Source organism: Corvus kubaryi, unplaced genomic scaffold, assembly GCF_017639235.1.
Source record: "Corvus kubaryi isolate FWS band 111438036 unplaced genomic scaffold, C.kubaryi_AGA036_p1.0 37354, whole genome shotgun sequence".
Lineage (NCBI taxonomy): Eukaryota > Metazoa > Chordata > Aves > Passeriformes > Corvidae > Corvus > Corvus kubaryi.
The window spans coordinates 4,085,497-4,109,237 of NW_024581116.1; the positions used below are offsets into that span (position 1 = coordinate 4,085,497).

Here is a 23,741-nt window from a genome sequence, read left to right on the forward strand (position 1 = left end):
CTGAGGGGCGGACCGCGTCCTGCGGGGCGGACCGCGTCCTGAGGGGCGGACCGCGTCCTGAGGGGCGGACCGCGTCCTGCGGGGCGGACCGCGTCCTGCGGGGCGGACCGTGTCCTGAGGGGCGGACCGTGTCCTGAGGGGCGGTCCCGGGGCGGGGCCAGTTCCCCGTGGGGGCGGGGCCCGGACGGTGACGTCACCCCCGCCTGGCAACGGCGTGGGGGCGGTGGCGGCGCGTGGCTCTCGCGGGACTTGGCGCCCCCCGCGGTGGGCGGGGCGGAGCCGCCGGTGCCCGAGCTCGGCTGAGGCGGCGGTGGCGGGAGCGGCGGCACCGGACCGGACGGGACCGGACGGGCGAGTGGCCCCTCTGATCCGGGCCACCCGCGGCTCGGAGCCGCCCCTTCCACGCCCGTATCGCCACGGATGGAGCCGCAGTGCCCGGCTTGAGCGCGTCGGCGGGACCCGGAGCCGCTCCGCCGAGCCCGGGCGGGCGGGCGGGCGGGCGCAGCATGGGTGAGCGCGGCGGGGAGGGCGGCGGAACCGGCCCCTCTTCCCGCTTCTCCGGGGGCGCCTTCGCCGCCTTTGTCTGAGGGCAGGGCGCGGACGCGCGGGTCCCGGGGCAGCTCCCGAGGTGCCCGGGGCGGGAGCAGTGCCGGTACCCGGGGGCCGGTGGAGGAGCTGCCGGGCCCGGCGAGTGCGGCAGGTGCTCGGTGAGCGCTCCCTCCTGGGAGAGGCCGGGGCCGCTCCGTCCCGCCCGGCCGGTCCCAGGGGGCTGCGGAGAGGCCCGGGCCGGGAGGAGGCGCGGGGGGTTCCGCGGGTTTCGGTGGGGAGAGCTAGGTGTACAGCAGTGCTCCGTGCTGCTTGGAGGGGAGTGGCTTGGTGGAGCATAAAAGTTTTTATGGTTAAATCCAGCTCTTTCGCATTTTTTTTTTTCCCTCAACTCAGCGTGAGTTTGAGCTGTGCCTTCGCCCATTTCTCCACCAAGGCGAGAGGCAGTCACTGTGTTTTAAAGAGAGGGAGTGTAAACCGACTCGGAGTGTTCCTGTGTTCAGGATGCGCCAGTTCAGGTTCACACTGGAAACAGTCAGTTGTGATGGGTTTGGTTTTTAATGTAGCGTCGGCATAGGGAAGTATGAACGAGTGACTTAGTCGCCACTCTTGAGAGCCCTCTTTGCTTACAGTGACTCCCCCTTCATAGAGACTTTGGACCCCACTGGCCTCCAAAACGGTGCGTGGATTATTTTGTCTGTCTCTGATATTTCCACCCGTGCAGTACCCCCTGCTCTGCTGTGCTGTGTAACACCGGGGTACTCGGGGAGGGTGTGTGTGCACGGGCGCAGGTGGCAGTGGCTTCAGTGTCGTGTGTGCTTATGCTGCTGTGTGCAAACATGCTGCGTCAGAACGGGAGTAAAGCTTTTTAAGTGGAAGGATACCTGGGTTTTGGATAGCTTTTCTGCCTCCCCGTTGTGTCGAAAAATGAAGAAATTCACAGTGTGCAGATCAAACGTGCCGTTAGTGAAGCGAGGAACGCTCCTCCTGGCTGGTGTTCTGCTGATTATCAGGATCTGCTTTCAGTGTGTTCGTCTCAGTGGAAGTTGTCTTACGTGGTCAAAGCACACTTAAAATTAAATATGAAAATATAAAATGAAATTAGTGTTTTAAATTCTGGTAGAAACCAAACATCTCACTTTTTGATGCTTTTTGTAATCATTCAGAATAGGTAAGACTTGTTTTTTATTTATTTTTGGGCTGCATTGTCTTATTTGCAAGTGAGAAATGTCTGCCCAGGTCATTGTAGTGGCCTGTGATGATAGTTCCTAAAGCATAAAGGCTTAGTGTGTTAATTAAACATATTGAACTAAGGCTGCAATGCGGAAATGAGAAGTACCTCAGGATTGACATATGGTAGGTTTGGGTTATTAAAATACTTAGTATACTCTATTAATGTAGTTAGGAATACTGTAAAAGGACTGAGTCCAGTTCATAATTGTATATGATTATTGTATGATGTGGTTTTATGTATTTTTGTCCTTAAGTTTCCTTTTCTAAAGGAAATACTCTTCTGTTGACAGTAATGAGCATGTTACTACTGCTCCAGAGATGACTGAACTGAGTGGGTGCACACACTGTGTCAAGTATTGCTGTTGCATGGGTTATTTATTACCATAACAATTTGTGTGTATGTGCAGTTATAGAACAGTTCCTGCTAGGACAGTGGCCAAGCTCTAGAAAGGATCGCAGAATAATCCCAGGGCCTTTTAAACAGATTTTCTCTGAAGGTGGTGTCCTTTATTCCGGTTTCCAAGTATTTCTTTCTTGTGGTCAAAAGAGGTGAAGAATGTACAATAAAACATCACTGAAAATAAGAGAAAAACAAGAAGTAACTGTAGCTTGCTTTGCACTCAATGTATTTAGGGGGTGCCTCACAATTTACCTTGAGAAGTCATTAGCTGATTATTTTATTACTGGCGTCATGGTAGAGCTGGCTCTTGATAAGAGATTGTTTGTCTTTTATGTCAGCTGGTGGAAGGGATTTTATGTGTAAGAGGTGGCTTAGAGGGGAGCGTTGAGGTATCTTTGATGAACTCAAGGGTTTTGGAAATTTATGGAGAAGTAAGAACAGGCCAGTATGACTCTGGAGAAACCAAAAGAAGGGCAGAAGTACAGAATGCCTTGGAAACAAGTTCTTTCATGTTCTTTCGGTAGCTGGAAATTAATGTTCCAAGAGCACATGTTGTTCAGGTGTCTGAAGGATGGGGAGGGGGATGTGATCAGAGGTGACACACAGAAGACCATATAAAGTTACTGGTAATGCCCAGCGACACCCTTGAGCCCTGTCACTATAATTCTTTGCCTTCTGCACTAGATTAATCGTGTGTATGACTCTAGAAACAGCTTGATAAACAGATTACAGGGAAAAAATGCATTCAGATGTTCTAGGGGGAAAAGACTTTACTTGATTGAATTGTCTTTTGCTGTTTTGGGTTGATAGTCACTTGAAAAGAGGTAGAGCTGTGTGTATCAGTGCATTGTAACATCTGTCCAGTTTACTTCTATGGCTCAATAACGGATAATTTTCCTAGTTATAATCGATAAATGGTATGACTGCAGCTTGCACTTAACAGGAAAGCTTAGCTAAATTTGCAGTGTCCAGCTAATTGTCATATGGCTTTATAACTAGGAAGGAAATGTTCCAGCAGCAGCTGATGAATTGCCATGGTGGAACACTGCAATCCACCGAACGTCTGTCAGTATCTTCTTAGCTATATGCATCCTCCCCATCTTCTTTATTTCCAAAAATTTCTGGAGACTTTCATTTGTGGTTCCCATGTGTTAGTACATTTGAATTTGCTACATTTGATCTTCAGAAAAATTTATGATTTTGGAATACTTTAAAAAGCCAGATATACTGCTTCATTGCCAACAGAATAAGTAAAAATATATTTGGTCTACGGAGTAAGTTCATCAGACATTAAACTTGTGTGAAACCTTTTGCTTACTTCAGCTCCATGTTGGCAACAAAAAACAATCGATAAGGTTTTTGTAGGCAGACTGCATACTTGTAGCATATTGTCATGGAGACAGCGGCAGTTTCAGTATTCACCAGTAACATTCCAACAACCTGTTAGAACATGACTTCAGGATTTGTTCTTCAATTCAAAAACAAACAAAAAACCTTCACAGAACAAGCCCCCTCTAAAAACCCAAAAATCTACTCCATACACCCCCAAGCAAATGGGATAGAATAGATGAAGAGTCCTTCTGCCAGTGTTTTTACCAAGAAATATGTAAGATGGGACATGCAGTTGAACTTTACTCAGATCTTATTGTAGAGTAAAGTGACTTAATCAAAAGTTCAGGTTGTGAAACCCTTCTGTACTCAGGTGCTTGATGAGCCTGATATTGACCAACTGTACTAGTAGTAGTTAGCAAAGTGGTTTCTTACTACCATTTTCTTTATTGTAGACAAAACTGCAAGAGAGGGTGATGTAAAATTGACCTCTGGAAGATATGTGCCTAAGCTACGGGGAAACCGAATTACAGTAACTGGGAAGAGTTGATGGATCCTGACTTTGGGTCTAGACAGAGCAGAAATCCCATCAAAAGGTGCTAGCAATTCTGTCAGCTCAGCTCTTGCCATTTTGTTTTCCCCAAGAATGTAAGAGCTGCTGTGCTGAGAGTCCTGACTGTGGGACAGTTAGGGAGGAAAAGGATGATACGGAAAGCAGGTTTGTAGTGGAACGATTTTTTTTCTTTCTTTTCTTTTAATAAAGACCCCTAGTCTGGCAGTTAGTAATTTATTAACTTTCTCAGAGGTGTTTGTGGTTTCACCAGAGCTTTTTTATAGATAGTTCAAGTCCCTGGTTGTCCATCTCTAATGGGCACAAAGGAACCTGGTGGCTTTTGCCAAGCACCTCTGTTTGTGACAGTGGGAGTCTCTGTTTAACATGTATGGGAATGTGTGGGGGAAATATGTCCTTTCAGTGTGAGGTTTTTTTTGCCCTAAAATTGCTCTTTGTTCTGCCAGACTCCATTGTATTTTTGAAAAATGGTGGGTGATTGTCTGGTGTGGCTTCATACTGAGAAGTCTCTGTACATCTACTTTAGTCATGTGCCAGTCATTCCAGGTGCTGGTCACCTTTACTGGAGGGTTATTTTAGTCTTGATTGTGTTTTCATCTTGTTTAGGAGAGTTTTTCATGTTATTCAAGAGTTAACTTAGTGTAGGGGTGCAGTTTTATTTTTGCTGTCTTGGTTTCTTTTGTTTTTCTAACAGTTCTTAAGAGATTTATTTTCAGCTGGGTAGGACTTTGCCCTTGAATTCTCCTCACCTTCACTGGCTTTCTCCATTGTCTGCCTCTTCTTGGGTTTTTTTTCTTAGTGGGTTTTTGTTGCATAAACACAGGAAACGTGTGGTTGGGCACACTGTGCTGTCTGGGGCTAAGTGAGGTGGCTGCCTGGTCTGCCCTGCTCTGGCTGTCACAGCTCTGCTCTTCCCATTCATTTTGCTTCCTTGGAGATGCTGTCACATATGAATGCTGGTTTCGTAGTTCCCTAACCTAGCTTGATAAAAATGATTTTTTAGGAGAGAGCAGCAATGACAATGCTTAAAGTGACTAAAATCATCTTGACAGAAGTGGGTAAGTCAATCAGGTGAAATTTGTTGTGAGTAGGTCTGGGCTGTAGCGATTTCTCGCAGCTGCGGTTGCCACCTGGGCACTTAAAATGTGTCTCTGGTCCACCACAGGGGTTTAGCCTTTTTCTTCTGCTCCTTTTAAAGTGGGCGTCTTTTTTTGTATTGTATTTTGTAATGTCACTAAATTACATTCAGCTTTTTCTTTCTTGACACTTTTCCATAATGTTGCTTTTTGTTTCTACTCTGAATTTTGATGATCTAAAATGTGCCCAGCTCTTGGTGGAGGTGATGCCTTAGCCTTTGCTGTCCCTTACCTTGGGCGTGGGGTGATGAGAAACAGATTTCCCCAGTGCTGTGGTGGAGGAAGCACAACCCTGCTTGAGCATCGCCCGTGGCCGTCCTGGTGCACTGGTGACAGCAGGACTGAAGCACTAAAACTGCCTTTCCATTTGCCTCTTTTCTGGTGTGAACTCTTGCTATGTTAGTAAGTGTCTTTTTACCCTAAATTATTTCCCCGTTTCCCAGCATAATCTTCAGATTTCATTTAGATAATGTGACACCAGCACTGCTATTTACTTTCTCTGACTAATAGCAACAAGTGTTTTGGGTGGGATTTTGTTTTATTGCACTACCTGCATGCAGAATTGACTTTCTTCATATACAATCAGTAGGAAATACTTCTTTTTCAGAAATATTGAACAAAGAAAATGATGCACTGTAGATATTTTTGAACAAAAATTTAAGTCCTGCCACTGCCAGAGTCCTAAATCAGACTGAAGGAAAAATCACAGTATGTGTCTGTCTGCCAAATGAGTTAAATATTTCTGCTTTTGGGGTGATGTACACTGTAGAGTGTATAATACGAGGTAATTTAGAATATTAAATTCACTTTTCTTAAAGGAATATTTATTGCCTATAACATGCGTGTGACCCTGCTCAGCTGGTCAGTGCCTGGTGCTAAAAACACCAAGGTTATGAGTTCAATCCCTGTACGGGCCATTTATTTAAGAGTTGGACTTGATGATCCTTGTGGGTCCCTTCCGACTCAGAACATTCTGCGAAATCTGTATTCGGCCAGGGTTGCTTTCAGCAGAAAAAATGATAACATAATATTTTGAATAATTAAAGAAATGAAGCATTTTCCTTTAATTTCAGCAGTTTGCACAGTGCTGACCTGTGCTGTTACAGGTGAGCGCTGCAGTTGCTCTCCACGTAGTGCTGAAGAGCTTTGTGATTGCAAATTGAGTTTAAATTTGACATTATTGTTAAAGAAACTCAAAATGAAAGTTACTGCTTTCATTGTTTCAACTAGATGAAGTGTTGCTTTAAATTATTTAAATGGCTTAAGATTGCACTGTTTCTTAACAGGAAATAAATCACTATAAACATGATACTTTTTGTTATTAGAGGCAAATGGTTTTGGAATTAAGGAGTGCTAGGCAATCTCATTATTTTTGCTTCTGCAACAGCTGTGAATAGATTTTTGTGGATGGGAGTTATTAATGATTTTTACTTTAATTTTAAATAAGGCAGTTTTGCTAGAGTTCCTGGAAACTTGCCTGACTTGCTATTTAAAGAAGACTCTTAAGTCATCAGTTTCTGCCTCTTTGATAAAATTACTAAGTGGTTGGCCTTACTCAGATGCTTTTGACTGTGGATATAGTTTGATCTTTTGAAGCTGGCACTGAAGTAAAGTTGTGGCCTTCATTAGCTCTGACTAGTGAGTATTCTCCTCTTCCCTTGCTTGTATGAACCAAATAATCTGAAACTTCCTTGTATTTCTGAATCAGCTTTCAACCAGGCTGGCTGTCCAGAAACTGAGACTCATGGTTGCAGGAGGAGGGTGAGGATGCTACTGACACTGATACCAGCTGCAGCACTTTTACAGCAGTTGTCAACTTAGCCCTGATAGAAATTTTTGCCTTCCAGTTTTGGCTCTTCAGTTCAATTGTGGCTTTACTGGTAACATACCAGTATACCTTTATTCCTCTTAGTGTGTTTTTATTTCCCAAAGTTGCACTGCTTCTTCATTTTCCAGGAAAAATATGAAAGCAAACTTGTCAGAATGTTTCAAGTTGTTTCTTCTCAATGCATCTTTCGCACGCAGGGAAAAGAGTCTCCATCTTTGCTGCTTGAAGAATTAAAACTACTAGTTTCATGAAGTGAAGGAGAATCTCATCACTTAACTCTGAACTTGTACCTTGAGCTATGAGCAGATTTGTTTTAAGGCTGCTTTGCATATAATCTCCCTTCTCCTGAAGTCATGCTGTGGGTGCAGTTTCAGGCTGTGCTTCAGAGATAGCTTCAGGCTGCTGCCAGAGAGGGCTCGAGCTGTGCAGTGCCTATGTCTGGCTTGCCCTGGCTGCAGTGGCTGTGAGCCCTGCTGTGAGGGCATGAGCTGGCTGGTGGGGGAGAAACTCCTGTGCCAGATTTGCCATCCTGTCAGCAAGCTGGATGGCCTCACTCTGGCTGCACTTCTTACCTCCCAGGCAAGAGAGTGGATGGGACTGAATTTCAGGGAATGTAGAGTGTTTTTCCTTTTCCATTTTAACCTTGGGTTACTTTGCACTAGATTCACTCTGAAATTTCTTAAGTTTCTTCTGAGTGTCTATATTAATTGCTCTCCGTAAGTGTTCACAATTCACCAAACTGGATTTTTCACATCTTTCTTTTTCTGTATCTTTAAAGGGCTTTTTTTAATCCTCCCCAATGCATTTTAAGCCAGGCAAATGTTCCTGTTAAACTGTGCCTCTAATTTGCAATTTTTTATTGATTTAATAATACCTTTATAGAGAAAATAGTTTCTAAACAGCTAGAACTTGTTACTGAGGTGCCTTTTGTATTTCTGTGGATATTGGTTTTGGTTATCCTCAATAATATATATGTTTTGAGAAGAAGACTGAGTAATATGTAAAAATGTGCCTCTGTCTTTCTGTATCCTGATTTTCTACAGTTGGGCTGGACTTGTAACGTTCCCATCATTTAAATGCTTTTATGGAGTTTGGCTTATTTAGTACTATCAAAAACCAGTAAATACAAGATTAAGAACAATAAGCCTGCCTAAAACCTGAGGTAAATCACATTGCTCTTTGCACTCATTTTAACATCTAAGTGTTTCTGTCAGGGAAGTTACTAACTGCTAGAACAAACTGCCAGGAGAATGCTATATCCATCATTTCTTGATATGGGCAATCCCGTAGAGGATGCAGATATCACTGTGGTCTTTAATCTCCCCTTTTGGCAGGTTTAGTGATCATGTGTCCATGCAATGATGTAGTTTAAGACACTGGCCAGGGTTGAATCTGTCTGGAAGAGAACCAGCTGGCTGATCTGGCAGCAGACTAGACCGACACGCCCTGTAGCAGCACAGCTGTGAGACCCACACAGGGGAAGAAGTAGTGAAATGGGAATGAGTAGGGAGAGACCACGCAGGGTCACTTCTTTAGCCTCAGATTTTTGGAGTCACTGTAGAACTCTCACCTCTATAAGTGTCTAAAGCAGTCGTTCCTGAAAAGCAGAGATTGTCTGTTTCACATCCAAAGAGGTTAAGTGAATAATAATTCTTTTGTGAAGAGATGCTGGTACAAGACTTGACAAAATTAGCAGGATTTGCAAGCTGCATGAGAGTGTCTGCAGTGTGGGCCATGGGCTGTTTGTTTGAAATCTCAGTGTCCCAAACAACGTTTTGTGCTGTGTTCAGCTGAGTTAGTGCTGTTCTAGAGCCAGGTGAAATGAGATGCTGTTTTGCACGTGGGGCAGTGGAAGTGCTGAGGTGAGCAAGGCTTTTGTAGTCATGAGGATAAAAGCAAATATGTTAATCCCACGCTCTCATGGGTATGGTAGATAAGGAGACAGCAGATTTTCTTGAAAGGTGCAAACAGCAGAATGTAGCCTTTTTATTAAGGATAAATTACCATGAACTGTGCTGCTTTGCTCTTGAAAATGAAATACGGGGCTTCCTTTGCCTGGCCTGCGTGTTACTGAAAGTAGACCTCATCCTTCAGCAGAAGGAGAGTTTCTGTGAAGGGGAAGATGATACTAAAAACCATTATAATGATACATTCACATTATAAGAAGCCTAAGTATAACAGGGTCTGCTTTCACAGCCTACCAGTATCTGAGGAAGGATGTGGTGCAAGGAGGTAGGGGAATTGGAAACTATCTCAGCTGACACCCTTTGCAGCTTGAGGAGAGCTTGAAGGCATTTCTTGAATCATTGTGTGCTATAGGGCTGTGTGTGTAAATTAACTGTATAGGGTTGTCAAGTAAAAGCACAATTAAGAGTGTATAAAATTGCTTCCTCTTATTTCCATGTGCTCTTCATCTTACTAGATGCTTATTTTGTGGGAAGAGAGTTTGCTCTTTCAGTCTTAGTGCTTCATCCTTCCTGAGAGAGAACTGTAAGGCACATGTATGGATTGTAATGTAAATAGCTTCTAATATGTAGGTTGTAGAAGAAAACTTGCCCTGATAGATAACCAATAACAGAAAGCCTCAGGTTGGATGAATAGCAGATGAAATAAAGCTGTTTATGAAACAGGAGATGTGCTGAGAGTAGAATAAGATACAGCCTGCCATCTCCATGCAGCAAGGAGACCATGCTGATTTTCCATCAAGATAGAGTTGCTGGATCGTGCTGTTCACTGCTGTATCCTGGTTTTTCAGTTCTGAAGAGCGACTGAAGTAAATCCTGACCTCAGTGTTTGAAAAAGTTGAGGTTATATTGCTGACTCTTCCTTTCTCTTGATTTCACTTTGTTTGTTTTGTGTGTGTAGTTGGGTCCCCAGGATTATGCCTGTAGTTGTGAATATGTAGGAACAATCAAGAGTATTTCCTTTGTGTTTCTGAAATCCAAACTACTCCTTCAGATGACTGTGTTGAGAATGGCAGGGATGAGTGTTGGCTTTCTATGAACTTGCCCCAGTTGCTTTGTCTCCCGACAGCAGCAACTGGTATCCCTTGCCCCAGACAGCTTTTCATAAACTCCTGTAAGGCCTCTGATCCCTCCTCAAATTCTTCAAATACCAATCGTTGTGTTACTATCAATTAGCTCTGCAAGACACAGCACATGCTGTAGCTGCTTCCAAGCTGCATTATTTGGTCATGAGCCAGCCATCAGGTTAGAAGAGCAAGAGTGTTGGGGCAGTCCTGAAGTCTTTTCCTTGGAAAGGACTGAGATTTGAGTGCTTCAGTGCTGACTCTGCAAAAAACCCTAAAAAATAAAAAATGTACAGCTCTTATTTTAGAAATTCTGCTCTTCTGACATGTTTCAGCCAAATGGGTCTACAGGGGAAGAATTGTTGGGAGTGAAGCAGGAAGACAGGCAGGTAGGGACGCTCACAAAACACTCATTTCTTCAAATGCTCAAGACTATGACCAGGTACATAAAAAACTCCACAGTGAATGGGGTGGGGGATGATTGATGTGCTGCAGTAGTAATGAACTACCTTACTGTCTACCAGGGATACGAGCAGGATAGTAGCCAGCAGGTCATGGAGAGTGGTTGTTCCCCACACCCTGGCACTCACAGCACTGTCTTTAAAATACTGTGTCCAGTTTTGCTCCTCCCTCCCCTCAAATGCAGCGGGAATGCCACAGAACTGGAGAGTTCAGAGTGGTTGGGAGGCTGGTGTATATGGTGTCCAAGAAGTAGGTGGAGCCTGGAGAGGAGAACAACCTATTCTCCTCGGAGTCACAGTGAAAAATTGTGAACCAATGCCTGGAAGTTAGTACTGTGGTAATTCCTATTGAATATAATGTGGAAAAATTATTATGGCAATTTGGTATCAGAAAAGGTGCAGGGGGTGGCTGTTTTATCTCTATCCTTTCAAGACTTCTAAAATTTAGCTGGACAAAACCTTGAGCAACCTGATTTGACTTTGAGATTAACCTTGCTCTGACCAGTTTGGAATAAGTAACCTCCAGAGGCCCTTTCAAACCCTGTTTTCCTGTTATTGGAAGCATTGCAAACCATGCAGATTGAAATTGTGATCTTAATAAGAAGTACTTAAATCCTTCTAAATACATATTGCAAATGGGTATTTGAAAGACTTGATCCCTGAACTTTTAGAACATAATTGACCTAATGAAACAATTTGCCTCCTTTAAAACTGTCTGATTGAGACTGTAGGGTCCCCTTGACCATTTGCTGTTTTGACTGGCTTTTGTAAAAATCCATTTCATAAGGATTTCTTTCTGTGCTTTTCCATCGGAGGTTCAATTTATTGTATTGATGAAAGTGTCCACACTAAAAAGTAAGTGAACTTTATGTCACAATTAGTATGACCTGACAGCATGGAGTCAGATACAAACACTTGTTCCTGTTTTAATGCTAAGCATATTTTGTGGTTTTTGCAAGATTCCAATCTGGGACCATTCAGACTCTTGCATCATGTCTGTTTTTACAGATGAAGGGAACACTTTGTGCATGCTCCGAATAATGCTTTTAAGTTCCTGTAAATTTATTTCAAAGCCAGATTCTTGCCATGTTAGTACTAACTGTCACTCAGAATTAGAGGTGTACCAAATTGTAGGTTGTCTATCAAAGCATTTCTGCATTTCTTTATAGTGTAAAAAGTTTTCATTTAAACCCAAAAGACTTTCAGAGACTTTCTTGTTTTCATAACTCTTGAATTCATAACCTGGGGCTATGATCGTGATGTCCTTTTTGGCTAGGAGAACCCTGAAAAAAAAACCTGCAGGAGGAGCTGAAGCTTTTATAGTAGTGTGGAGTCCTGATAGAAGAAAGGAAACTTCAAATACAATTTTTTATTTTTCAGGGGAGTGACTTTGTAAAAAGAGTTCTCAGATAAGCAACAGAATCTTCAGCTTCAAACTTGTTTTTTTGAGCTAATTATCTAATGAAGGCTTTAAGGTAACACCTATAAATATCATGTTGACCTTGTGGTACTTTTACTGCTTATTTGGTGCTTTGGATTTGAAAAAAATATAAATGAGGTATGATTCTTCTGTTCTTCAGTGCTTTTTGGCATGCCTTTGTTTTAGCAGAGTTTGTAATTCGGTGGTTTGTGACTCACCTTGAATGTTTTGCCAAATAGACGTTATAAAATTAAGGGAAGGAACAGAGGAAGAGGCATAAATCTATATATGGAACAGTGTCTGAGTCGTGACTTCAGAAAATGTGGCATGGTTTTGTTTTTTTTAAATACGTTCCCCTGTGCCCTCAAAGATCCCCGGTTTTCTCTGCAGTGTGAATTAGTAGCATTTTTTCACTTCTGCTCGTGGAGACATTTGCTGCCTTTCCTGCAGGTGTCACTTCTCATTTCCAGGCTGGTTTCTTGCTCTGAGCTCTGCTCAGACTGAGGGAAATAGCAAGTAGCACAAATCGTCACTTTCTGCTTCATTTCACTTCACAGGCAAAACGTTTTGACCCTCTCTGTCCTTATAAGGTATTAAATTACCTGGAGGTGGAAGAGATTTTATTGTAATACTTCCCGTTTCATGCCTTCTGCTGCAAAGGGAGGAGCCCAGCAATTCTGCTCATAGAAGTGAGGGGGTAAATTAAATCCTCAGTTGTAACATTTATTAAATTTACGACTGAGCTTAAGACAAGTATTTCTGATAATATTGGAGGAGACATGATTGGTTACTTATTTTAGAGTTGATAAATCTGCAGTGAGGTAACCCTAAAACATTTTTTTCCCATCTGGCTGGCAATGGTGACTTACCATCTACAGCATACAGTTTTAAAATTATGAGGGTGTGTGTGAAGACAATTTGCTTTAGGTAAGTGAAAACTGAAAAACACTCAGTTTTCAATTGTGTTTTATCATATACAGCGTTAAGCACTACAGTGCACTCCAGAAAATTACAGGATCTTGGCGTAGGAAAATGAGGCATATTTGCATGTTTTAGGGCAGGCTGCTGGGCAGGGTTTCTGCTATACTCTTTAGTTTCCTTCTCAAAGTCTCTTGCTAATTGTACCCAAGCCAGCACAACAAACTGATGTTTGAGATGGTTGCTGTTAGAATGCAATGAGTTTCTCATTAGTTGAAATAATTTGGGAGGAAAAAGCATACATACAGTTTTCAAATGTTCATTTTCCTAATTATTTCAGGCATTCTTACTGGGCCGTAAAATTCAACGCAAACTTTTTATTAAGAATGTGTGGTGAGTCATTTCTTGGAGAATGCACCATCGCCTTACCCAATCTAAAAATGCCAGGCAGATCCAGGGTGGATTCCAGATGGACAAGTTCTGTGCTGACAGAACCAAGTCTCCTGGCTTTAGACTCTCTCAAGGGTAGACTGCTATTCTTACTTTGTTTTCTTTTTTTTCTAGGCAGGCTATGGATGTAGAGGAGTTGTTGCTTTAAGTAGAGGATATTTGTGCTAGAACTGGTGATGCAGCACAGAGCAAGTTCCAAAAGAAGTAAGGAAAAATAGCAGATATTGCAGGGTGGACAGGAAAAAAAAGCCCAAACTTGAATAAAGTTGCCTTATCAGAGACTTTAGACAGCACCTGTCTAAATCCCTGGCTGGGGATTGTACTGTCTGAGAGTTCATGACTGGGATGTCAGTGGCATAGCAGTGAGAAGGTGTTTTTGGGAGAAGTGTTTAGTGGCTGAAATTGATTTCAGTTTGGCCAACTTCTGTAGAGTTTACTGACAGCTGTAAATGTAAAATCAAAAGTGCAAGTAAGAAACTTCAGTGAGGGATATGAGAGATCTTATGGATCACAAGAAATCTGTGTGTGTTACAGGATGTCTTTGAAAAAGAACGTGCTAATGACAGAGATTCGTTCATTTATTTGTATGGTCTATCTAACAAAAAATATCATTAAAAGGTATTTGTGCCTGAATCACAGAGTAGTTTGGATTGGAAGGGACCTTTAAAGATCATCCATGGGCAGGGACACCTTTCACTAGATCTGGTTGCTCAAAGCTCCACCCAGCCTGGCCTTGAACACTTCTGGGGATGAAATATCTGCAGCTTCTCTGAGCAGTCTGTGCCAGTGCCTCACCATCCTCATCAGCAGGAGTTCCTTTCTTAGGTCTAATCTAAATTGCTCCTCTGTCAGTTTAAAACCAGTGCCCCATGTCCTGTCACTACAGACCTTAGGAAAACATATATACTGAAAGGATGCAATAACCTATTTGTTATCATTAGAAAGTAGAAAATGTGGTGAGACCCCATACTTCAGGAAAATAACAGAACTGCTTTTGTGCCAGCTTGTTCCCTCCTCTTTTTTGTACTTTTTTTTGCCTTTAACCTTATAGTACTTAACCAAAATGGGAAGCTGACAGTAGCTGGGCTGTTGGTGCTTAGGTGTGGGGAAACAAAGGCTTAAATGAGATACTGGATATTGAGAGACTTAAACAGTATGTTTCAAAGTTGTTTTGTTGCCTTTTTTTGGTTTGGTTGTTGTTGCTGGTTTTCTCCATGATGTGTGCTAATTCCAGCTTCATTCTTTTTTTTCCCAAAAGCTATCTTTATAGCAGTTTAAAATACCCTCAGTGTAAGCACTGGAGAGTGCTCATTAAGTATTTAACAGGTCTTGTAAACCATCACATATCCAACAGCTTTTTGGTAGTGACTTGTGATAGTTAAGAGAAATTATTCCAGAAGAATGATATATTTTCTTAATAATAGTGCAATGATTTTTTGGTTGAGAAGACTCTGCTATTTAGATTCCTGAGGTTTTTTAACATCTGATAGAGGAATGGGAGCTGGAGCTGAAAGACTGAGCTGCCCCAGCACAGCACTTTGTCCTGGGGTGCATCAGGCACAGCAGCCGGACAAGGGAGGGGCCTGTCCCGCTCTGCTTTGCACTGGGGCAGCCTCACCTTGAATATTGTTCAGTTGTGGACACCACAGTGCAAAAATAGATATTAAACTATTGGAGAGTATCCAAAGGAGGACAACAAAGATGGTGAAGGCACTGGAGGGGAAAGCTGTATGAGGTCACTTGGTCTGTTCAGCCTGGAGAAAGAAGAGACTGATGGGAGACCTCATTGTGGTCTTCAGCTTCCTCATGAGGGGAAGAGGAGGGACAGACGTAGATCTCTGCTCCGTGGGGACTGGAATGGCCTGAAGTTGTGCCAGTGGAGGTTAAGGTTGGATATTAGGAAAAGTTTCTTCACCCAGAGGGTGGCTGGGCACTGGAACAGGCTCCCTAGGGAAGTGGTCACAGCTCCAGCCTGACAAGAGTTCAAGAAGTGTTTGGACATCGTTCTCGGGCACAGGGTGTGGCTCTTGGATGGTCCTGTGCAGGGCCAGGAGTTGGCCCTGCACAGTGATCCTTGTGGGTCCCTTCCAACTCAGCTTATTCTGTGATTAATTTGATGTTAGCTCAGATGGGGGATGGTGCTCTGACTGGTCAGCTCTTGTGCTGAGGAAGTGGAAAGGGGCTTGTTGGGAATTTGGCCTGACTGCAGCAGAGTGGCTGATTGCCCTCACTCATCTAATGCTGCTTTGAACCTGCTGAGTCTTCCTAGATGGGCTGTGTTGAAGAGAGCGTGAAGGCTCATACTCGCTTCAACATGAAGTTGCTTTAAACAGGGCAAATCCTGTTGGCATCCAAACTTGAGTCCCTGCTGGGTGACAGCAGGGTGTTTGTGGTGCTTTCAGAGACTGAGTGGACACAGCTGAGCTGATTTTATGTAGAATCAGCTTGGGTCCAACAGTGTGTATTTGTATGTACTGGAGGCATCTTTAGTGCTTTGAAAGGATTGTTTGTTTGCCCAGCAACCTGAACTAATAATTTGTACAGGTTTAGGTTCTCTGTCTTTGAAATAATCCATGACTGGAATAATCAGCTTACAGCAAATTGGGAATTAATTGTGTATGCTTAAAAGAAAATGTACATAGAACGGCATGAAAATCTTTCAATTTCATTGGAATTATGTTGTATTATTATAAACTAATGCAAGAATTCTCATGGCTCAGGGCATTCTGCTTAAAACAAGACCATTAGTCAATATTTGAATAAATGAGGTCAGCATTATCTTAAAATGCAGAGAACCTCCTCTGCCACATCCTTTCCTTGTGGCAGCAGAGTTTGCTTGGCTGGCACATGGGATCAAAGCTTCAGGAGCAGGAGGCAGTGTGACTGCTTTGGTACAGCGCTGTTTGGCAGGACTGGAGCTGGCACGACTGGTGTGGCTCCCTTGGGAAGTGGAAATGTCTCTGCCATGTGTCACTCCTGTTCCAGAGGCCATACAGGAGGGACCCGACCTTCTTTGGAGTTACTGTGCAGGTAAAACCTCTCATTGGTGATGTTCAACACTTCCAGTAGCCCTTGTGATGCAACTGTGTGCAAGTCCTCCATGTGGAATGTGAATGTGACGGCTCTGCATGGCTCAGCTCAGTGAAATGTCTGCTCTTCTGTATGGTGTGGCTCAGTACTAGTGACTGTACTGTTAAACAGGTGTAGACTGCATGGTCTCCATTAGCTAATTACCCTTGTTCAGTTTCTTAATAGCATAGAACTGCATCCTTACCATCAGAGTTGACAGGAGTCCAGTGGCCTTGTATCAATAATGTGTTATGTTGTTAGGATGTGGTTTCATGGCAGATTTTGGCTTTGAGCAAAGCAGCAAGTGGTGAGGGGCAAGATGAGTGGATCTGTAGACGGAAATTGCTTGTGTGAGGGACCATATTCATGTTCCAAATTTTGGACCTTTTTATATCATTGTAGTTTTAGTCTTGTCCCATGGGCATAATGCCCGTTAAATATTAAGTGTGTTCCTGGGTTTAATTTCAGTGAAAAAAGAATTCCAGGTTACTTGCTGTGAGACTGTTCCACACTGAACTGAACCACCACAAATGAGGGTGGTTTGGAGCTTCACTGAACAGTGTACTCCTGATCTGGGCTGTAACAGGGATGTAGATATTAATCTAAAGTGGGTTTGAAGTAGTCCTGTGTCTGACCCTGCAATGAGACATCTTAAGGAGATAAACTCGCAGAAAGTTGTCACTACAAGTTTTCTCTTGGGCTGTTTCTTTATCTTATTCACCAGTATTATAAATAACTACTAATTTAAGCATAGAGCAGGAGGAAGGGACCAGTGAATGCACACAGAAGAAAGCATGGGATCACAACATCCTCAGGGCAGGATGTCTTGGAAATACAACTTCATGGCTTTCCCAGTCTCTGTTGGTGATGTAGCTTTATTGGGCACTGTGAGAAGGAGGTAGGAAATACTGAATGTTTCCATCTGTTCGAGGTTCAGTCCCTCAGCTGCTTCTCAGTGAGATGGTTACTGGGGTATGAAAGGAAGGGAAGGACTTTTGCACAAGACCAGTGATCAGAGTGGTTTCTCTGATAGCGGGAAATGTCCCTTACTCCGACTGATGAAGAGCAAACGTACATTTGTACCCCAAAGGAATACTTGGATCTTTGGGGAACTGGTTATTATGGTCATTTGTAAACAGGAGAGTGAAGCAGATGCAGAGCCTGGAAGAAGGAGCCTGGCTGCAGAGCAGTGGGAGCTCTTGGCCAGGAGGGATTTGTCTTTGGTTCCCAAACCCTGGTGCTCACCTTGTGCATGCAACTTTACAGGAGAGCTTTGTAGACAAACTCACAGTTCTGAGAGCAGGAGCTAAAATTTTAAGGGCAGTGGGAAGTCTATCAGGTCTTTTTATTTAAGAATCTGGGTTGTCATCAGTGACTCAGGTCAGGGTGACAGGAAATTATACAGTATCGAAGTGGAAAGAAAACATTCTTATAACCACTACTTATGTTAATACTTACGGAGGTGTTTTTATTGTTCAGCATTTAAACACCTGAGTTCAGTGTTGAGATCTGTCTTAAGTGGCTAAGCATATCCTATATTAGTATTAAACCAGCTGGAATTCCCATAGCTCACAAATTGTAGGAACATTTCTGTGGGAAAGCAACTGGAAGGAGCATTCCCCTTAAGTTCAGCACCTGATTTTGAAGTAATTGTGAAGAAAATTATGATAGTTAAAAGGGTAAGATTGTGTTCTCTGTGATCTTTTGTCTGCATTGTAAACTTTGTCTGCTGTAAAATGAAATACCTTTGTAACTTTATTCATACATAATAACAGAATTGTTAGGTTTGGTTTTATAGGAGACTAAACTTTGGGCTATTATGTGATAAATGTGCAAGTGGAAATAACAGTACTAATGAAGTTTGTTTTAGGCATCCAGCAACTGTCTGTTATGATAAATTGGAAAAGCAAAAGCAGAGTTTCTAGCGTAACTGCAGTTCTGCTGGCATGGTACTTCTGGAGGCTATACAACTTTCCAGGGTTGTCATTCCAGTAAGTGACTTTGAATCTGAACTGGCCTAAAACCTGCCTGAAGAGACCTTTATGGAGCACAGCAGCAATTCTTGCTGCTTCACGTTGGACTCTGTCCCTCCAGGTCTGCAGAAAGTTTCAGCAAGGCTTCCCAATATATGCAAGGATTTCAGTTATCTGATGAATCCCACGCCCCTCTTTAAAAAAAAAAAAAAAGTATTCTATTAAAATGTGTCTTTCATGGGATTTATTTTAAATCTGGTTTGTCTTCTTGGCTACTATAGAAAGGTCACTGGATTCTGACCATATTGTAATACCCTAAACAAAGTAACAAGAATGTGAAATTGTGCTCTTTGCTGGATGAGTATCTATTTCCATTGAAGACATAAGCATTCTAGAATTTTGGTGTATTTTTAGCTCTTCTTGATTTATTTACTGGTTTCTGTTTTAGGGCTACCAGAGGACCTTAGATTACCTCTGGTAGGCAACTTCAGAAAGAGTCTGAGGAGTTGAAGACATCCTTTGTTTAAAATCAGAGAAGATGGGTGTAATATGGCCATGCTTGTTGGGGGACTTGGCTTCTGCCTTGGCACTGGCATGTGGTCAGCAGAAGAGCTGGTTGTGTAAGGTTTGGAGAAGTGGGGAGTCCACCTGTGCCAGCAGTGACTGAATACCTGGTGCAGGCAGTGTTGCTGTGTTGGCTGACAGTGGGAGCTGTTTATAAAGAGGTGTTAGATAGGACACTTTGTGCTGTGGGAAATAATGTAGTCTGTAGCTGTTAACAGGGCTGACTGGCTTTGATGTGTTTGGTCTGTTTTATCACAGAATCAAATATTTTTGAAAAGACCTGTGAGATCATCGAATCCAATCTATGACCAAACACCATCATGTCAACCAGACCATGGCACTAAGTGCCATGTCCAGTCTTCCCTTAAACTGCTCCCTGGGAAGCCCATTTGCAATATGTAATCACACTTTTCATCCTTTCATCATTTTCTTCCTAATGTCCAACCTAGTTGTTTCATTATTGTGTCATTAGTGAGGTTGTCATCTTACTAAAAAACAAGAGCTGAATAGATTGCTCCCACAGAGCCATCTTCCTCCAAAAATGTCCAGTCAGTAATTTTTTCCTTAGCTCTGTTGATTCTAATCAGTCTGTTGCCACTGAAAATGGGTTAGAACCTTCAAAAAACGCCATCTGGAAGGTTCCCTAAGTATGCTGAAAAGCTGTCATGGCTGGATGAGAGAGTGTGTTTATATATGTTTAAGTGGCATTTGTTTGGTTCCATTTTGTCCCACTGTCTCTTGAGTTTTTATGGGGCACAGCTAAAGGCTTTCCATACCCTGATCAATGAGATTTCCCTCAGCCTTTTCCCAGCACTTTCAGCCTTTCCTTGTATGCAGATACTGTGAAAACTCAGGAGAAAGTTGTCTCCCCCTCTCAGGTAAACTTTGGTGTTTCTGGATGTGCTAGAAAAGCACAGTAAACCTCACAGCATTCCTGCTCAAGCTTGAGAAGACTATTTTTCATCTGAGACTTGATCATTATGGACTTCAAGCTACAGATAATTGATTTGAGTGGGGTTTGAAATAGAGAAAGCAGTGTAAAAAGCAGAGAGGAGACAAGATAGGTGTATTTGGTAGTTTGTGTTGCTGAGGAGTTCTGCTGCACCTTATACCAGTTGAGAATTTTTAAAAAACATTTTTGACCAGCTTATGTTTCTGGAGTCCTGACTAAATGCAGTGTATCTGTTCGAGTAAAGCTTTTAAGTGAGAACTTCAAGCATTCAAAAGCATTCAGAACTAGTACAAGCATTACGAAGTATAATCAGTCAACTAATGTAATTTCTAGTTATTGTTCTTACAAGGAGTTGTGATTCCTTAAAAATGTTTTCTCTCATCCTTGGACTCTGTTTTTACTTGGGTAAATATTATACTTTAGGATGTTGCAGAGGCTTATTTAATCTGGACTGTTTTGGCAGTACAGTGGTTTCTTGCCCATCATGCTGAGGTGTGAATTACCTGGATGATTCAAATAGTGCTACTTGATAATATCAAAAAGCAAAACTTACAACTGTTCTTCTTAAGGACCATATAGTAGCAAGACATGAGATGTGTAGCTCCTTGCTGTTTCACTGCCATTATATGGAAAAAAATATATATCAGATGAGACTGTCTTACCATTCCCCATCATCCTTTCCACGTCACAGACAAGGCAACAGAATTCACATCTGGTTTGTCTACATATCCATGAGAGTGAGGGTGGCATTGAGCATCACTGACAAATACAAGAGGAAATTCAGCACCTAGATTTCAAGTTTGAGAAGCTGATATCCATTTACTGCTATTTATCTTTGGAACATAAAGACACGTGGATGATGACTTGGAGGTTCTTCAGGTTCTCCATTGGTTGTTGGCATGACTGAGTCCATGTTTTATAGTCTGGAAAGGTGACCAAAATGAATGTGCTGTATATTTCAAACGCAAATACAGAAATGTTCTCCAAGGGAATAAATAAGCTTTCAATAGGATTGGTTCATGTTGACACAGCGTGGGTGTGATTATCTACTGCTGCTGTGGAAAAAGGACCAGGTGTTTGGAAGTTCAAGTCACTGCTGTGAGCGCTTGCCATGACTGACACTCTGTTGTGCTCAGTTTTCCATGTTTAGCATTGTAAAGCTCTGCTATGGTGTGTATATTGAAATATGGTACCTGATAATGTGCTTCAAAACAGTGTATCATGAGAGAAATATGTGACATGGATATTTCTTACATTTTTATACACGTATATGCTTCCAGAACGGCTGTGTTGAGTTGGTTGAAAGGTGATGTTTTCATTTCCAGACTCTTAGGTGATGAATGGCTGTTGTCTTTATGATTTGTGGCTGCCAGAATTTCCTGTATGTTTGGCAGTATTTTATGTCAGCCACTCAAGAGGCAATTCTGTGCAGAAGCCAGGCAAAACTACTCTGCTTGCTGCAGGCAGTAATGGGGGAATATGCTTTGGAACAACCTTAAGAGAGTACATTTGGCAAAAATAAATGTCTCCAGTACAAAAAGTGTGTGCTGGGAGTTTCAGGTGTGTATCATAGGCAGGTAACTCCAGTGATGACTGCTGTTCAAAAGGAATAAAATAATTTTTTTTCTTAAAGGAAGAAAGCAAAACTAAGTTTTCGTGTTTATAGTCTATTGGTTTATTTGTTTATGGGTATATTCAGAAAATAGTTTGCCAGACATATCATTCAAGCATCTCTTGCATTCATGGCACCATCATGTAGTTCTCTTTTTTTACTAAGGGTTTTCTGGCTTCATCCATAGGCAGCAGAGGGTTAAAGGCTTAATTGCAATCACTGCAGCTGCACTTGTGATCAAAACTGCCCACAGATTAGAATTATACATTGATATAATGTAGCTGAAAGTTCAATATCAAGGAAATAATACTTCTTCCCATTTGATTCCTTCATTTTTAAATTAATTGTCGGATATTATTATGCACTGATAAAATAGATTTACCTGGAGAAAAACTTCAACAACCATTCAGGATTTCTGTCTTTTAACCTTGTTGTGCTCTTGTGCATTGTGATCTGCAGAGGACAGAAAGGTTTCAGCGAGAACAGTGTTTTTAACATTTGGCAGTTCCTTGTATTTGACTGAATTTGAGTGAGAGGGAAGATTATTTGATTGCTGCAGGTTTGTGGAAATTACTGGCATGAACAGAATTTCTTGATGAACAAATGGGTCTGTATTGCCAAAGAAGCCTTAAGCCGTCAGTGAGCAACTCATGGATCTTGTGCAACAGATGGACAAGTATGTGAATACACTGCTGTGCTCCTCTGAGTAAACTTCATTGTATCAAAAGTAAAGCTCACTTGCTTATTCTACTTCATACAAACCAAACGACTCTGAAGGAAGGTGCTTTTTACACATCTGTGCGATTTAAGTTGTGTGATATTATCAATCACACACCTTCTGGCTGTATTGCATTTCTTGGATCAAAACTGCAGAAATGCTGTGTGCGCAGACATTAATTTTTTGCAGACAAAGTAGCAGGTTCAAGTATGAGACCTAACAAAGCATTGCAAGTATGTACTATACATACAGTGTCTGATCCTTGGCCCCAAATGTGCACTGAGTAAGAAGCACTTGCCCTGTGGGCAGTGATTCATAACTGGCAAATCTTCAGCTGGAACTTGGTGGGGAAAAAAACCATTGCCAGCAATTCCTGCCACCACACATGAACAAAACCTACCCACCACCACCAAAATATGACCTGGTGTCATATTCCTAAATTTACTGTATTCTAATAGGTGAATATCCAATTGTTTCCCCCTCTGCAAAATACTTGGGAATGTTATAATTCACAGAAGAGCATTGCTGTGAGGGAGATGCTTGTTCTTAGCATTCATTGTTAGGTTTGCCTTTTGAACATGCATGGCTTTCAAGTTGCATTTCCCAGTCTGGGTTGTACTCATTGTGCATTTTTTTTTTTCCTTTTTAGTGGACTATATTGTGGAATATGACTATGATGCAGTGCATGATGATGAGTTAACAATCCGAGTTGGGGAAATCATCAGGAATGTGAAAAAACTGGAAGAAGAAGGATGGTTGGAAGGGGAGTTAAATGGCAGAAGGGGCATGTTCCCTGACAATTTTGTGAAGGTGAGTTTTCTGCATTGGCTTAGTTTTACTGTGATGGTGTGGCAGGGTCATTGTTACTGAAATGGCTGGAATACACGACAGTTGTATTTGTAACAGGATGATTTTTTTTTTTTAAATGGGAAGACGTTCTAGGTGATAGATTTAAAAAAATCTTCAAAAGCGTATTAAAAAAATGTTAAGTTCTGCTGTCTGTTCTTACTCACTTTAGCATTTCTTTTGGTCTGTACCCTCACACTATGTATTTTGTGTCACTCTGACTTCTGCAGTGCACCAAGTTGTAGCCAAGGTTTTCTGCTTTAGTGGGATGAACTGATTAAACAACCAAGACTATAAAAAACCCCTAAACTTACTCCTATCTAAGACATCCAGTCATAAGAAAGTTGGCAAAGTGGGGTCACAGCTCAGTCAGCTCACCTATAGTGAAAAGCTGCATCCTCAGGCTGTGCTGATGTGGGTTCTTCAGCCTGGATCAAACTGCTTTATTTGAAGGAGCAATTCTACCTTACCTGGGACTCTGTTGCTGGCACTGTCTTTTTTGTGATCCTGCAAATTCCTTCCTGCAAACTTCCATATAGTTCCACTGTAGATATTCCTGCCCCTTTTAAAGTGAAATGAGTTTTTTTCAAACCAGAACTATCCAGTGTATCTTACTGTGATACTGTCATGTTGTAAAACCTAAGGGGATAGTGGTCCAGTACTATAAACACTTCTTTACAGTTGCTT

At 42.2% G+C, this 23,741-nt stretch overlaps 1 protein-coding gene across 2 annotated transcripts in view; it reads left to right on the plus strand.

Annotated features, from left to right (window-relative positions):
* The first annotated feature begins 273 nt into the window (after positions 1–273).
* LOC121666857 (CD2 associated protein) overlaps positions 274–23,741 on the plus strand; it is a 78,404-nt gene continuing 54,936 nt past the window's right edge. Inside the window, exons 1-2 of one of the 2 annotated variants that reach the window (XM_042032847.1) lie at positions 274–510; positions 22,858–23,018. In XM_042032847.1, coding sequence (XP_041888781.1) covers positions 507–510; positions 22,858–23,018 — 165 coding nt within the window. In that variant the 5' untranslated portion in view covers positions 274–506. The remainder of the gene's footprint in view (positions 511–22,857; positions 23,019–23,741) is intronic. The other variant, XM_042032845.1, reaches the window with a different exon arrangement.